This window comes from Scomber scombrus, chromosome 3, assembly GCF_963691925.1.
Source record: "Scomber scombrus chromosome 3, fScoSco1.1, whole genome shotgun sequence".
NCBI lineage: Eukaryota > Metazoa > Chordata > Actinopteri > Scombriformes > Scombridae > Scomber > Scomber scombrus.
Genome location: NC_084972.1, coordinates 35,655,979 through 35,669,617, shown reverse-complemented (window position 1 = coordinate 35,669,617; position 13,639 = coordinate 35,655,979). Strand labels below are relative to the sequence as shown.

The following is a 13,639-nucleotide window of genomic DNA, read 5'->3' as shown; positions in this document are numbered from 1 at the left end:
CCGTCTCCCTGCCTCCCGTCTCCCTCCCGCCCGTCTCCCTCCCTCCCGTCTCCCTCCCTCCCGTCTCCTTCCCTCCTCCCTCCCTCCCGTCTCCCTGCCTCCCGTCTCCCTCCCGCCCGTCTCCCTCCCTCCCGTCTCCCTCCCTCCCGTCTCCCTCCCTCCCGTCTCCCTCCCTCCCGTCTCCCTGCCTCCCGTCTCCCTGCCACCCGTCTCCCTCCCTCCCGTCTCCCTGCCTCCCGTCTCCCTCCCTCCCGTCTCCCTGCCTCCCGTCTCCCTCCCCTCCCGTCTCCCTCCCTCCCGTCTCCCTCCCTCCCGTCTCCCTGCCTCCCGTCTCCCTGCCACCCGTCTCCCTCCCTCCCTCCCGTCTCCCTCCCTCCCGTCTCCCTCCCTCCCGTCTCCCTGCCTCCCGTCTCCCTGCTACCCGTCTCCCTCCCTCCCTCCCGTCTCCCTCCCTCCCGTCTCCCTCCCTCCCGTCTCCCTCCCGCCCGTCTCCCTGCCTCCCTCCCTCCCGTCTCCCTCCCTCCCGTCTCCCTGCCTCCCGTCTCCCTCCCTCCCGTCTCCCTCCCTCCCGTCTCCCTCCCTCCCGTCTCCCTCCCTCCCGTCTCCCTGCCTCCCGTCTCCCGTCTCCCTGCCTCCCGTCTCCCTCCCTCCCGTCTCCCTCCCTCCCGTCTCCCTCCCGTCTCCCTCCCTCCCGTCTCCCTCCCGTCTCCCTCCCTCCCGTCTCCCTCCCTCCCGTCTCCCTCCCTCCCGTCTCCCTGCCTCCCGTCTCCCGTCTCCCTGCCTCCCGTGTCCCTCCCTCCCGTCTCCCTGCCTCCCGTCTCCCGTCTCCCTGCCTCCCGTCCCTCCCTCCCGTCTCCCTGCCTCCCGTCTCCCTGCCTCCCGTCTCCCTCCCTCCCGTCTCCCTGCCTCCCGTCTCCCTCCCTCCCGTCTCCCTCCCTCCCGTCTCCCTCCCTCCCGTCTCCCTGCCTCCCGTCTCCCTGCCACCCGTCTCCCTCCCTCCCTCCCGTCTCCCTCCCTCCCTCCTCCCTCCCTCCCGTCTCCCTCCCTCCCGTCTCCCTGCCTCCCGTCTCCCTCCCGTCTCTCCCTCCCGTCTCCCTCCCTCCCGTCTCCCTCCCTCCCGTCTCCCTCCCTCCCGTCTCCCTCCCACCCGTCTCCCTCCCTCCCGTCTCACCCTCTGGATCCGAAGAAGCCGTCGCTGTCGGGGAAGGCGGAGCAGAACTGTTTGAAGTAGCAGTTCAGCGGTGAAGCGAAACACTCGAATGAGACTCCAAACTGTCGGTTCAGCGCCTCGAACACGGCCATAGGCAGCGCCCCCTGCAGGCCCGAGCCCTCGTTAGCGCCGCTGCCAAACATCACCTGGACACACAGGCGCTTCGTTAAGTCGCTAATTAACTGGCTGGTTACCATGGTTACAGAGTGTCAGACAGTCAGCTGACCTGGTATCTCTTCAGGAGGCTCCAGACTCTGGACAGGAACCGCTCGAAGCGAGGATCGTCTATACAGCTGTACCTGTAGAGCAGCTCCTACACACACACACACACAGGAGGCATGATGACATCATCAGTACAGGAAGCTGTGACATCAGCAGTACAGGAAGCTGTGACATCACCAGGACTCACCAGCTTGCTGAAGTGGCCTCTGTTGACTTTGACCATCTCTCCTTTGAAGCGCAGACAGGCGACGTCGTTCTCAAAGTGCAGCTCCACCCGGGGGAGAGGCGGCGACGGCAGCGCCAAGCGCACCGGGTAACAGTACACCAGCCGGGACTGCTGCGGGGACGCACACGCCTCTGATACACACACACACACACACACACAACAGCCTCAGTCTGTGTCTGTGTGTGTATATGTGTGTGTGTGTGTGTACCTGTGTGTGTACCTGTGTGTGTACCTGTGTGTACCTGTGTGTGTACCTGTGTGTGTGTGTGTGTGTGTGTGTGTGTGTGTGTGTGTGTGTGTGTACCTGTGTGTGTACCTGTGGGCGGGTCCTGCAGCAGGTTCAGGTGAGTCTGGCGGAGGCGGCGGCTGTAGTCAGCTGACAGCTGGTAGATCTTGGAGCAGATTCCCTCCACTGAGTCTTTGGCGACGGCGGTGACATGAGGACCACACTGCTGCCTCAGGTGCTCCAGCCGGTCCTACACACACACACACACACACGCAGGTATCAGGTATGAGTGTCTACAGGTGACATGTGACAGTCAGAGGTCAGAGGTCAGAGGTTACCATGTAGTCCTCCTTGCTGGCGGAGTGATCTCTGCGCAGCCAGTTCATCGTGTCCTCAGCGTTCCACTTCACCACCTTCCTGCTCTCTGGACTAGCATTCCTGCAGAGGTTACAGGTCACAGGTCAGAGGTCAGAGCCTAACCCTAACCCCCCCCCCCAGGCTGCAGTCACCTACCTGGAGTCGATCATCTTCTTGGCAGCTTCAGCATATTTAAACAGCAGCTTCCGAGCCTCCTCTTTGTACTTAATGCGGGCCAACCTGAGACACAGTAAACAATACATGAGATCAGTGTTCTGTTCATATGGACCAGGTGTGCTATGGACCATGTGTGCTATGGACCAGCTGTGCTATGGACCATGTGTGCTATGGACCATGTGTGCTATGGACCAGGTGTGTTCATATGGACCATGTGTGCTATGGACCATGTGTGCTATGGACCAGGTGTGTTCATATGGACCAGGTGTGCTATGGACCATGTGTGTTCATATGGACCAGGTGTGCTATGGACCAGGTGTGCTATGGACCAGGTGTGCTATGGACCATGTGTGCTATGGACCAGGTGTGTTCATATGGACCAGGTGTGCTATGGACCAGGTGTGCTATGGACCAGGTGTGCTATGGACCATGTGTGCTATGGACCAGGTGTGTTCATATGGACCAGGTGTGCTATGGACCATGTGTGCTATGGACCAGGTGTGTTCATATGGACCAGGTGTGCTATGGACCATGTGTGCTATGGACCAGGTGTGTTCATATGGACCAGGTGTGCTATGGACCAGGTGTGCTATGGACCATGTGTGCTATGGACCAGGTGTGCTATGGACCATGTGTGCTATGGACCAGCTGTGCTATGGACCATGTGTGCTATGGACCAGGTGTGCTATGGACCAGCTGTGCAGTGGACCATGTGTGCTATGGACCAGGTGTGCTATGGACCATGTGTGCTATGGACCAGGTGTGCTATGGACCAGCTGTGCAGTGGACCATGTGTGCTATGGACCAGGTGTGCTATGGACCAGGTGTGTTCATATGGACCAGGTGTGCTATGGACCAGGTGTGCTATGGACCAGGTGTGCTATGGACCAGGTGTGCTATGGACCATGTGTGCTATGGACCAGGTGTGCTATGGACCAGCTGTGCAGTGGACCAGGTGTGCTATGGACCAGGTGTGCTATGGACCAGGTGTGTTCATATGGACCAGGTGTGCTATGGACCAGCTGTGCAGTGGACCAGGTGTGCTATGGACCAGCTGTGCAGTGGACCAGGTGTGCTATGGACCAGGTGTGCTGTGGACCAGGTGTGCTATGGACCAGCTGTGCTATGGACCAGGTGTGCTATGGACCAGGTGTGCTATGGACCAGCTGTGCAGTGGACCATGTGTGCTATGGACCAGGTGTGCTATGGACCATGTGTTCATATGGACCAGGTGTGCTATGGACCAGCTGTGCAGTGGACCAGGTGTGCTATGGACCAGCTGTGCAGTGGACCATGTGTGCTATGGACCAGGTGTGCTATGGACCAGGTGTTCATATGGACCAGGTGTGCTATGGACCAGGTGTGCTATGGACCAGGTGTTCATATGGACCAGGTGTGCAGTACCTGATGGGAATGTCGTTCATCACCTCTCTGAACATGGACGGGGAAATGACCGGGTCACACTCGCTGGGCAGCAGGGGGTCGGGACCTTTGTCGATGACTTTCCTCTCCAGCAGCCAGCGGTTAAAGGACTCTCTGGGCGGGTCGATACCTGAGACACAGGAACACCTGGTTAACACATACTAGGGACAGGTGTAGGACAGTTGTGGGACAGGTGTGGGACAGGGACAGGTGGGGACAGGTGGGGACAGGTGTGGGACAGGTGTGGGACAGGTGTGGGACAGGGACAGGTGGGGACAGGTGTGGGACAGGTGTGGGACAGGTGTGGGACAGGTGGGGACAGGTGTGGGACAGGTGTGGGACAGGGACAGGTGGGGACAGGTGGGGACAGGTGTGGGACAGGTGGGGACAGGTGGGGACAGGTGTGGGACAGGTGTGGGACAGGTGGGGACAGGTGTGGGACAGGTGTGGGACAGGTGTGGGACAGGGACAGGTATAGGACAGGTGTGGACAGGTGTGGGACAGGTGTGGGACAGGTGTGGGACAGGTATAGGACAGGTGTGGGACAGGTGTGGGACAGGGACAGGTATAGGACAGGTGTACCTTCTCTCTGGTGGCACAGTTCTTGGTAGTGCTGTCTCAGTTTGGTGACCAGCTGAGCTCTCTGCAGCTCGATCTCCGGGTGGGGGGGCAGGTGGTTGGCGGGGGGGTGCTCTCTAATCACAGCATTGGTCTGGATGTCCAGGTCCCAGTAAACCCTGAAAACAAGAACCCAGTTAGAACGTGCAGGTCCCAGTAAACCCTGAAAACAAGAACACAGTTAGAACGTGCAGGTCCCAGTAAACCCTGAAAACAAGAACCCAGTTAGAACGTGCAGGTCCCAGTAAACCCTGAAAACAAGAACCCAGTTAGAACGTGCAGGTCCCAGTAAACCCCAAAAACAAGAACCCAGTTAGAACGTGCAGGTCCCAGTAAACCCCAAAAACAAGAACCCAGTTAGAACGTGCAGGTCCCAGTAAACCCTGAAAACAAGAACCCAGTTAGAACGTGCAGGTCCCAGTAAACCCCGAAAACAAGGACACAGTTAGAACGTGCAGGTCCCAGTAAACCCTGAAAACAAGAACCCAGTTAGAACGTGCAGGTCCCAGTAAACCCCGAAAACAAGAACCCAGTTAGAACGTGCAGGTCCCAGTAAACCCCGAAAACAAGAACCCAGTTAGAACGTGCAGGTCCCAGTAAACCCTGAAAACAAGAACCCAGTTAGAACGTGCAGGTCCCAGTAAACCCTGAAAACAAGAACCCAGTTAGAACGTGCAGGTCCCAGTAAACCCTGAAAACAAGAACACAGTTAGAACGTGCAGGTCCCAGTAAACCCTGAAAACAAGAACCCAGTTAGAACGTGCAGGTCCCAGTAAACCCTGAAAACAAGAACCCAGTTAGAACGTGCAGGTCCCAGTAAACCCTGAAAACAAGAACCCAGTTAGAACGTGCAGGTCCCAGTAAACCCTGAAAACAAGAACACAGTTAGAACGTGCAGGTCCCAGTAAACCCTGAAAACAAGAACACAGTTAGAACGTGCAGGTCCCAGTAAACCCTGAAAACAAGAACACAGTTAGAACGTGCAGGTCCCAGTAAACCCTGAAAACAAGAACCCAGTTAGAACGTGCAGGTCCCAGTAAACCCTGAAAACAAGAACCCAGTTAGAACGTGCAGGTCCCAGTAAACCCTGAAAACAAGAACACAGTTAGAACGTGCAGGTCCCAGTAAACCCTGAAAACAAGGACAGTGTTTAAACAGGAAGCTGCTCTAGGAGCTGACAGGAAGGGGCGGGGCTTCAGCACTCACACAGCAGGTCTGTAGGGCGCCGGGGCGGGGGCGGGGGCTGGGGCGGGGGCAGGGCTCGGCGTGGTGGGCGTAGCTGCTGGGGGCTGCTTCTCATCAGGGGCGGCGCTCCATGGTTTGACCCCCGGCGTGCTGGGGGAGATGGGCGTAGTCGGCTCCACCTGCACAACACACACACACACACCTGTTAATGCTTCAGCTGTTCTTCGTTAACTCATCACATGACCAGACAACTCGTTCTTACCTTGGGGCGTTTTATGCTGTTAGGCCCCGCCCCCTGCTCCTCAGAGCTCCTCCTCTTCCTCTGACCGTTACCAAGGTTACCGTCTCCACCCTCTGCTGGGGCGGCGTTCAGACCTAAAGGATCAGACTACACACACACACACACAGAGCAGACAGTCAGTGTGTGATGTCAGAGACCTTACACCTGAACAGTCTTTAGATGTGATGTCATCTACTCACGATGACATCATGCTGACCCAGGACTGGAACCTCCCACAAGCTCTGATTGGTGAACCTGTTGAAATAATACGGCCGGTTCTCCCGCCGGGACCAGCACTTAGACCAGCCCGCCTGGACCAGCTCATCTGTTAGAGAGACAGACAGGTGAGAGACAGACAGGTGAGGGTCAGACAGGTGAGAGACAGACAGGTGAGAGACAGACAGGTGAGGGACAGACAGGTGAGGGACACACAGGTGAGAGACAGACAGGTGAGGGACAGACAGGTGAGAGACAGACAGGTGAGGGACAGACAGGTGAGAGACAGACAGGTGAGAGACAGACAGGTAGAGACAGACAGGTAGAGACAGACAGGTGAGACACAGACAGGTGAGAGACACACAGACAGGTGAGAGACACACAGACAGGTGAGGGACAGACAGGTGAGGGACAGACAGGTAGAGACAGACAGGTGAGAGACACACAGACAGGTGAGGGACACACAGACAGGTGAGAGACACACAGACAGGTGAGGGACACACAGACAGGTGAGGGACACACAGACAGGTGAGGGACAGATAGGTGAGGGACACACAGACAGGTGAGGGACACACAGACACATGAGACAGACAGGTGAGAGACAGACAGGTGAGGGACAGACAGGTGAGAGACCCATAGACAGGTGAGGGACACACAGACAGGTGAGACAGCCAGGTGAGGGACAGACAGGGACAGCCAGGTGAGGGACAGACAGGTGAGAGACAGACAGGTGTACCTGGGAGCTCAGGTGGTTTGGATGTGGCGGACGGAGAGAGGGGGGGCCCCTCAGAGGAGGCGGGGGCAGAAGGAGACAGCATCATGGCCGCCTCCCCCTTCACCGTTGCCTGGCTGTCATTGGACATCTCAGCTGCTCGTCAGACTGACATGGACCTGCTGGACAGGAAGGGGCGGGAACTTCAGTCACATCTCTGCTGGACAGTTTCTACACGAGGATTAAAGAGGACTAACGAGGACCAGCTACTAACGAGGACTAACGACCAACGAGGACTAATGAGGACTAACGAGGACCAACGACCAACGAGGACTAACGAGGACTAACGAGGACCAACGAGGACCAACAAGGACTAACGAACAACGAGGACTAACGAGGACTAATGACCAACGAGGACTAACGAGGACCAACGACCAACGAGGATTAAAGAGGACTAACTACTAACGAGGACTAACGACCAACGAGGACTAATGAGGACTAACGAGGACCAACGACAAACGAGGACTAACAAGGACTAATGACCAACGAGGACTAACTACCAACGAGGACTAACGAGGACTAATGACCAACGAGCAACGAGGACTAACGAGCAACGAGGACTAACGAGGACTAATGACCACCGAGGACTAATGACCAACGAGGACTAACGACCAACGAGGACTAACGAGGACCAACGACCAACGAGGACTAACGAGGACCAACGACCAACGAGGACTAACGAGGACTAACGAGGACTAACGAGGACCAACGAGGACTAATGACCAACGAGGACTAATGACCAACGAGGACTAACGAGGACCAACGAGGACTAATGACCAACGAGGACTAACGAGGGCCATCGACCAACGAGGACTAACGACCAACGAGGACTAACGAGGGCCATCGACCAACGAGGACTAACGACCAACGAGGACTAACGAGGACCACGACCAACGAGGACTAACGAGGACCAACGACCAACGAGGACTAATGAGGACTAATGACCAACAAGGACTAACGAGGACCAACGACCAACGAGGACTAACGAGGACTAACGAGGACCAACGACCAACGAGGACTAACGAGGACCAACGACTAACAAGGACTAACGAGGACTAACGAGGACTAATGACCAACGAGGACTAATGACCAACGAGGATTAACGAGGACTAACGACCAACGAGGACTAACGGGGACTAACGAGGACTAACGAGGACTAATGACCAACGAGGACTAACGACCAACGAGGATTAACGAGGACTAACGACCAACGAGGACTAACGAGGACCAACGAGGATTAACAAGAACCAACGACCAACGAGGACTAACGAGGACCAACGACCAACGAGGATTAACGAGGACCAACGAGGACTAATGACCAAAGAGGACTAATGACCAACGACCAACGAGGACTAACGAGCAACGAGGACTAACGAGGACTAATGACCACCGAGGACTAATGACCAACGAGGACTAACGAGGACCAACGACGACCAACGACCAACGACGACTAATGACCAACGAGGACTAATGACCAACGAGGACTAACGAGGACCAACGAGGACTAATGACCAACGAGGACTAACGAGGGCCATCGACCAACGAGGACTAACGAGGACTAATGACCAACGAGGACTAACGAGGACCACGACCAACGAGGACTAACGAGGACCAACGACCAACGAGGACTAACGAGGACTAACGAGGACTAATGACCAACAAGGACTAACGAGGACCAACGACCAACGAGGACTAACGAGGACCAACGACTAACAAGGACTAACGAGGACTAACGACCAACGAGGACTAAGGACCAACGAGGATTAACGAGGACTAACGACCAACGAGGACTAACGGGGACCAACGAGGACCAACGAGGACCGAGGACCAACGAGGACCAACGACCAACGAGGACTAACGGGGACTAACGAGGACTAATGACCAACGAGGACTAACGACCAACGAGGATTAACGAGGACTAACGACCAACGAGGACTAACGAGGACCAACGAGGACCAACGAGGATTAACAAGAACCAACGACCAACGAGGACTAACGAGGACCAACGACCAACGAGGATTAACGAGGACCAACGAGGACTAATGACCAACGAGGACTAACGACCAACGAGGATTAACGAGGACTAACGAGGACCAACGACCAACGAGGACTAACGAGGACCAACGAGGATTAACGAGGACTAACGACCAACGAGGACTAACGAGGACTAACGAGGACCAACGACCAACGAGGACTAACGAGGACCAACGAGGACTAACAAGGACTAATGACCAACGAGGACTAACGACCAACGAGGACTAACGAGGACCAACGACCAACGAGGACTAAAGAGGACCAACGACCAACGAGGACTAACGACCAACGAGGACTAACGAGGACTAACGACCAACGAGGACTAACAACCAACGAGGACTAACGAGGACTAACGACCAACGAGGACTAACGACCAACGAGGACTTACGAGGACTATTATATATCCTATATAAATATTATAAAGGATTATATTTATATATAATATTATAAAGGATTATATTTATATATAAATATTATAAAGGATTATATTTATATATAAATATTATAAAGGATTATATTTATATATAAATATTATAAAGGATTATATTTATATATAAATATTATAAAGGATTATATTTATATATAAATATTATAAAGGATTATATTTATATATAAATATTATAAAGGATTATATTTATATATAAATATTATAAAGGATTATATTTATATATAAATATTATAAAGGATTATATTTATATATAAATATTATAAAGGATTATATTTATATGGTTGGAAGTTAAGAACATTGATGGATTAATAGTTAATATCTCAGAATCCAAACTGACGACTTTTAACGTTTGTTTTGTCAGAAATATTCAGTTAAATAATATAAAGAACATTAATGTTAGAACGAGGAGCTAATCAATATATTACAACTATAGATCAATATACTGAATTATCTGATAGAACATCAGAAGGCAATTTTACTCTTTGGTTGTTCATTGATTCATTTTTGTGTTTTCTGTCTCAACCGATATATTGATCAGCTGACCGATAATATCAGCTGATCGATAATATCAGCTATTATCGGTCAGCTGATATTATTGATCAGCTGATATATTGGTCAGCTGATATTATCGATCAGCTGATATTATTGGTCCATATCAGCCAATATATTTGTCCAATATATTTTTATTTTTTAACTTTATGTCTTTATATTCTTAACTCAAGTTATATACTTATATTCACATAAGTTATTACATACATATGGATGTTTTTTTATAATTACTCAATTCAGTGACATTCACAGTTTACTGATAAACAGTAAATATCACAGCAGCTCCACACTCTGACAGGTGACAGGTTTCTTAGTGAAACCGGATCAATAATCCATAATCAGCAGATAACCGGCAGATAACCGGTAGATAACCGGTAGATAACCGGTAGATAACAGGCATAACCGGAGTGTTTGGAGGAATTATTTGGTTGTTTTCCTTCAATACGCAGAAACGAGCGCCATAGTTACACGCATGCGCAGGGCCGTCCTTCCACACAAACACGTAGGGGGGAGGAGAGGAGGGGGAAGAGGGGAGGGGGGCAAAACAAAAGGCTGCGGCTGTTCAACCGACACACCGGAGCTCGGAGCCCGGCCGGTACACACCGGAGCCCGGCCGGTGTACACCGGTTCGGAGTCCCAGTCCACCGCGAGGTCGACCTAGGCTAAAGCCCGGGAAGCGCGCGAGCCGCCGCCAGCGCGCAACATTAACGGCCATTTTAGGCGGGCCGCTCCGTGTCCGCGCGGAGCTGCTGTTTAGGCGCCACTTCTGAGACAAGATGGCGGCCCCGCCCCTGCCACAGCGCTGCGTTTTATTTCTGCTGTTAGCGCAAAGCTCCGCGGCTATACCCGCCGGGAGGCTATTTCATCTGAAGCCTGAAACCTTCCTGCGTGTGTCGGTGCCTTCAGAGTGTGTGTGCGGGGTTTCCTGCTCTTACCTTACCGGGTTTATTAGCGGAGAGTTGCGGGTTCAGTGCGCTGCTGTCGGGTCCTCTGCGCCGCTCCCTCCCCGCCTGCTCAGACATCTTTACAGGGACCCGGGACAGCACACTGCGCATGCGCCGCTCTACACCCGCTTCCTGCTCTGAGTTGTCCTTATATCGCCGCCATGTTGAGCAGGTCGACGGTGCTGTGGACATGTTTCCATGACAACAACACGTGTTAATGTTGATATAAGAATAAATGATAACAGTGTTTAAACTTATAATTTATTCTCCTTAATGAATTCAGTAGTAACTGTTTATATATTTATTATTTTAAACTATCTGTAAATAACATTTATTAATAATATATCTATCAATAATATATATATCAATAATATATATATTCATAATATATTAATAACATTAATAATATAGTTGTTCTAAAGACACCAGCAGAACTGAGAACCTATGAGAACATTCCCAGCTCATAGAACCTTATGAACCTACTAGAACCCTGCGCTCCCAGCTCATAGAACCTCATGAACCTACTAGAACACTGCGCTCCCAGCTCATAGAACCTTATGAACCTACTAGAACACTGCGCTCCCAGCTCATAGAACCTTATGAACCTACTAGAACACTGCGCTCCCAGCTCATAGAACCTTATGAACCTACTAGAACACTGCGCTCCCAGCTCATAGAACCTTATGAACCTACTAGAACACTGCGCTCCCAGTTCATAGAACCTTATGAACCTAGAACCCTGCGCTCCCAGCTCATAGAACCTTATGAACCTAGAACACTGCGCTCCCAGCTCATAGAACCTTATGAACCTACTAGAACACTGCGCTCCCAGTTCATAGAACCTTATGAACCTACTAGAACACTGCGCTCCCAGCTCATAGAACCTTATGAACCTACTAGAACACTGCGCTCCCAGCTCATAGAACCTTATGAACCTACTAGAACACTGTGCTCCCAGCTCATAGAACCTTATGAACCTACTAGAACACTGCGCTCCCAGCTCATAGAACCTTATGAACCTACTAGAACACTGCGCTCCCAGCTCATAGAACCTTATGAACCTACTAGAACACTGCACTCCCAGCTCATAGAACCTTATGAACCTACTAGAACACTACGCTCCCAGCTCATAGAACCTTATGAACCTAGAACACTGCGCTCCCAGCTCATAGAACCTCATGTACCTACTAGAACACTGCGCTCCCAGCTTATAGAACCTTATGAACCTACTAGAACACTGCGCTCCCAGCTCATAGAACCTTATGAACCTACTAGAACACTGCGCTCCCAGCTCATAGAACCTTATGAACCTACTAGAACACTGCGCTCCCAGCTCATAGAACCTTATGAACCTACTAGAACACTGCGCTCCCAGCTCATAGAACCTTATGAACCTACTAGAACACTGCGCTCCCAGCTCATAGAACCTTATGAACCTACTAGAACACTGCGCTCTCAGCTCATAGAACCTTATGAACCTACTAGAACACTGCGCTCCCAGCTCATAGAACCTCATGAACCTACTAGAACACTGTGCTCCCAGCTCATAGAACCTTATGAACCTACTAGAACACTGAGCTCCCAGCTCATAGAACCTTATGAACCTACTAGAACACTGAGCTCCCAGCTCATAGAACCTTATGAACCTACTAGAACACTGTGCTCCCAGCTCATAGAACCTCATGAACCTACTAGAACACTGCGCTCCCAGCTCATAGAACCTTATGAACCTACTAGAACACTGCGCTCCCAGCTCATAGAACCTCATGAACCTACTAGAACACTGCGTTCCCAGCTCATAGAACCTTATGAACCTACTAGAACACTGTGCTACCAGCTCATAGAACCTTATGAACCTAGAACACTGCGCTCCCAGCTCATAGAACCTTATGTACCTACTAGAACACTGTGCTCCCAGCTCATAGAACCTTATGAACCTACTAGAACACTGCGCTCCCAGCTCATAGAACCTTATGAACCTACTAGAACACTGCGCTCCCAGCTCATAGAACCTCATGAACCTACTAGAACACTGTGCTCCCAGCTCATAGAACCTTATGAACCTACTAGAACACTGAGCTCCCAGCTCATAGAACCTTATGAACCTACTAGAACACTGAGCTCCCAGCTCATAGAACCTTATGAACCTACTAGAACACTGCGCTCCCAGCTCATAGAACCTTATGAACCTAGAACACTGCGCTCCCAGCTCATAGAACCTTATGAACCTACTAGAACACTGTGCTCCCAGCTCATAGAACCATATGTACCTACTAGAACCCTGCGCTCCCAGCTCATAGAACCTTATGAACCTACTAGAACACTGCGCTCCCAGCTCATAGAACCTTATGAACCTACTAGAACACTGAGCTCCCAGCTCATAGAACCTTATGAACCTACTAGAACACTGCGGTCCCAGCTCATAGAACCTTATGAACCTACTAGAACACTGCTCATAGAACCTTAGGAACCTACTAGAACAATAAATAACATGTTGGTTAAATGTTAACTTTGTGTCTGAGCCTTTATAAGGAGGGACGGTAACATTCGGGCCGGCCAGGCTTATCTTGGTTCCTCTCATCAAACATCAGTTCACAGAAATCTTTTTATTGAGCATTTGAAGCAGTCAGTGTGTTATCTCTTCTTACAGGTTTAGTTTTATACATTAAATATAAAATATGAGAACATTCAGATATTTATAGATTAAATTATTAAACATGTTTTTATTTCAGATTAGTGAGAGAACTAGTTCA

At 51.6% G+C, this 13,639-nt stretch overlaps 1 protein-coding gene across 2 annotated transcripts in view; it reads right to left on the bottom strand.

The window, feature by feature from the left end:
• pcif1 (phosphorylated CTD interacting factor 1) overlaps window positions 1-11,027 on the bottom strand; it is a 20,972-nt gene extending 9,945 nt beyond the window's left edge. Inside the window, exons 1-13 of one of the 2 annotated variants that reach the window (XM_062416414.1) lie at window positions 10,878-11,027; window positions 6,876-7,033; window positions 6,124-6,248; window positions 5,906-6,031; window positions 5,665-5,822; window positions 4,423-4,577; window positions 3,823-3,970; window positions 2,398-2,481; window positions 2,223-2,322; window positions 1,963-2,134; window positions 1,620-1,789; window positions 1,437-1,523; window positions 1,172-1,356 (exon numbers count right to left, since the gene is read on the bottom strand). In XM_062416414.1, the coding sequence (XP_062272398.1) occupies window positions 1,172-1,356; window positions 1,437-1,523; window positions 1,620-1,789; window positions 1,963-2,134; window positions 2,223-2,322; window positions 2,398-2,481; window positions 3,823-3,970; window positions 4,423-4,577; window positions 5,665-5,822; window positions 5,906-6,031; window positions 6,124-6,248; window positions 6,876-7,002 (1,637 nt within the window). In that variant the 5' untranslated portion in view covers window positions 7,003-7,033; window positions 10,878-11,027. The remainder of the gene's footprint in view (window positions 1-1,171; window positions 1,357-1,436; window positions 1,524-1,619; window positions 1,790-1,962; window positions 2,135-2,222; window positions 2,323-2,397; window positions 2,482-3,822; window positions 3,971-4,422; window positions 4,578-5,664; window positions 5,823-5,905; window positions 6,032-6,123; window positions 6,249-6,875; window positions 7,034-10,877) is intronic. The other variant, XM_062416415.1, reaches the window with a different exon arrangement.
• Between the last annotated feature and the right edge of the window lie 2,612 nt (window positions 11,028-13,639).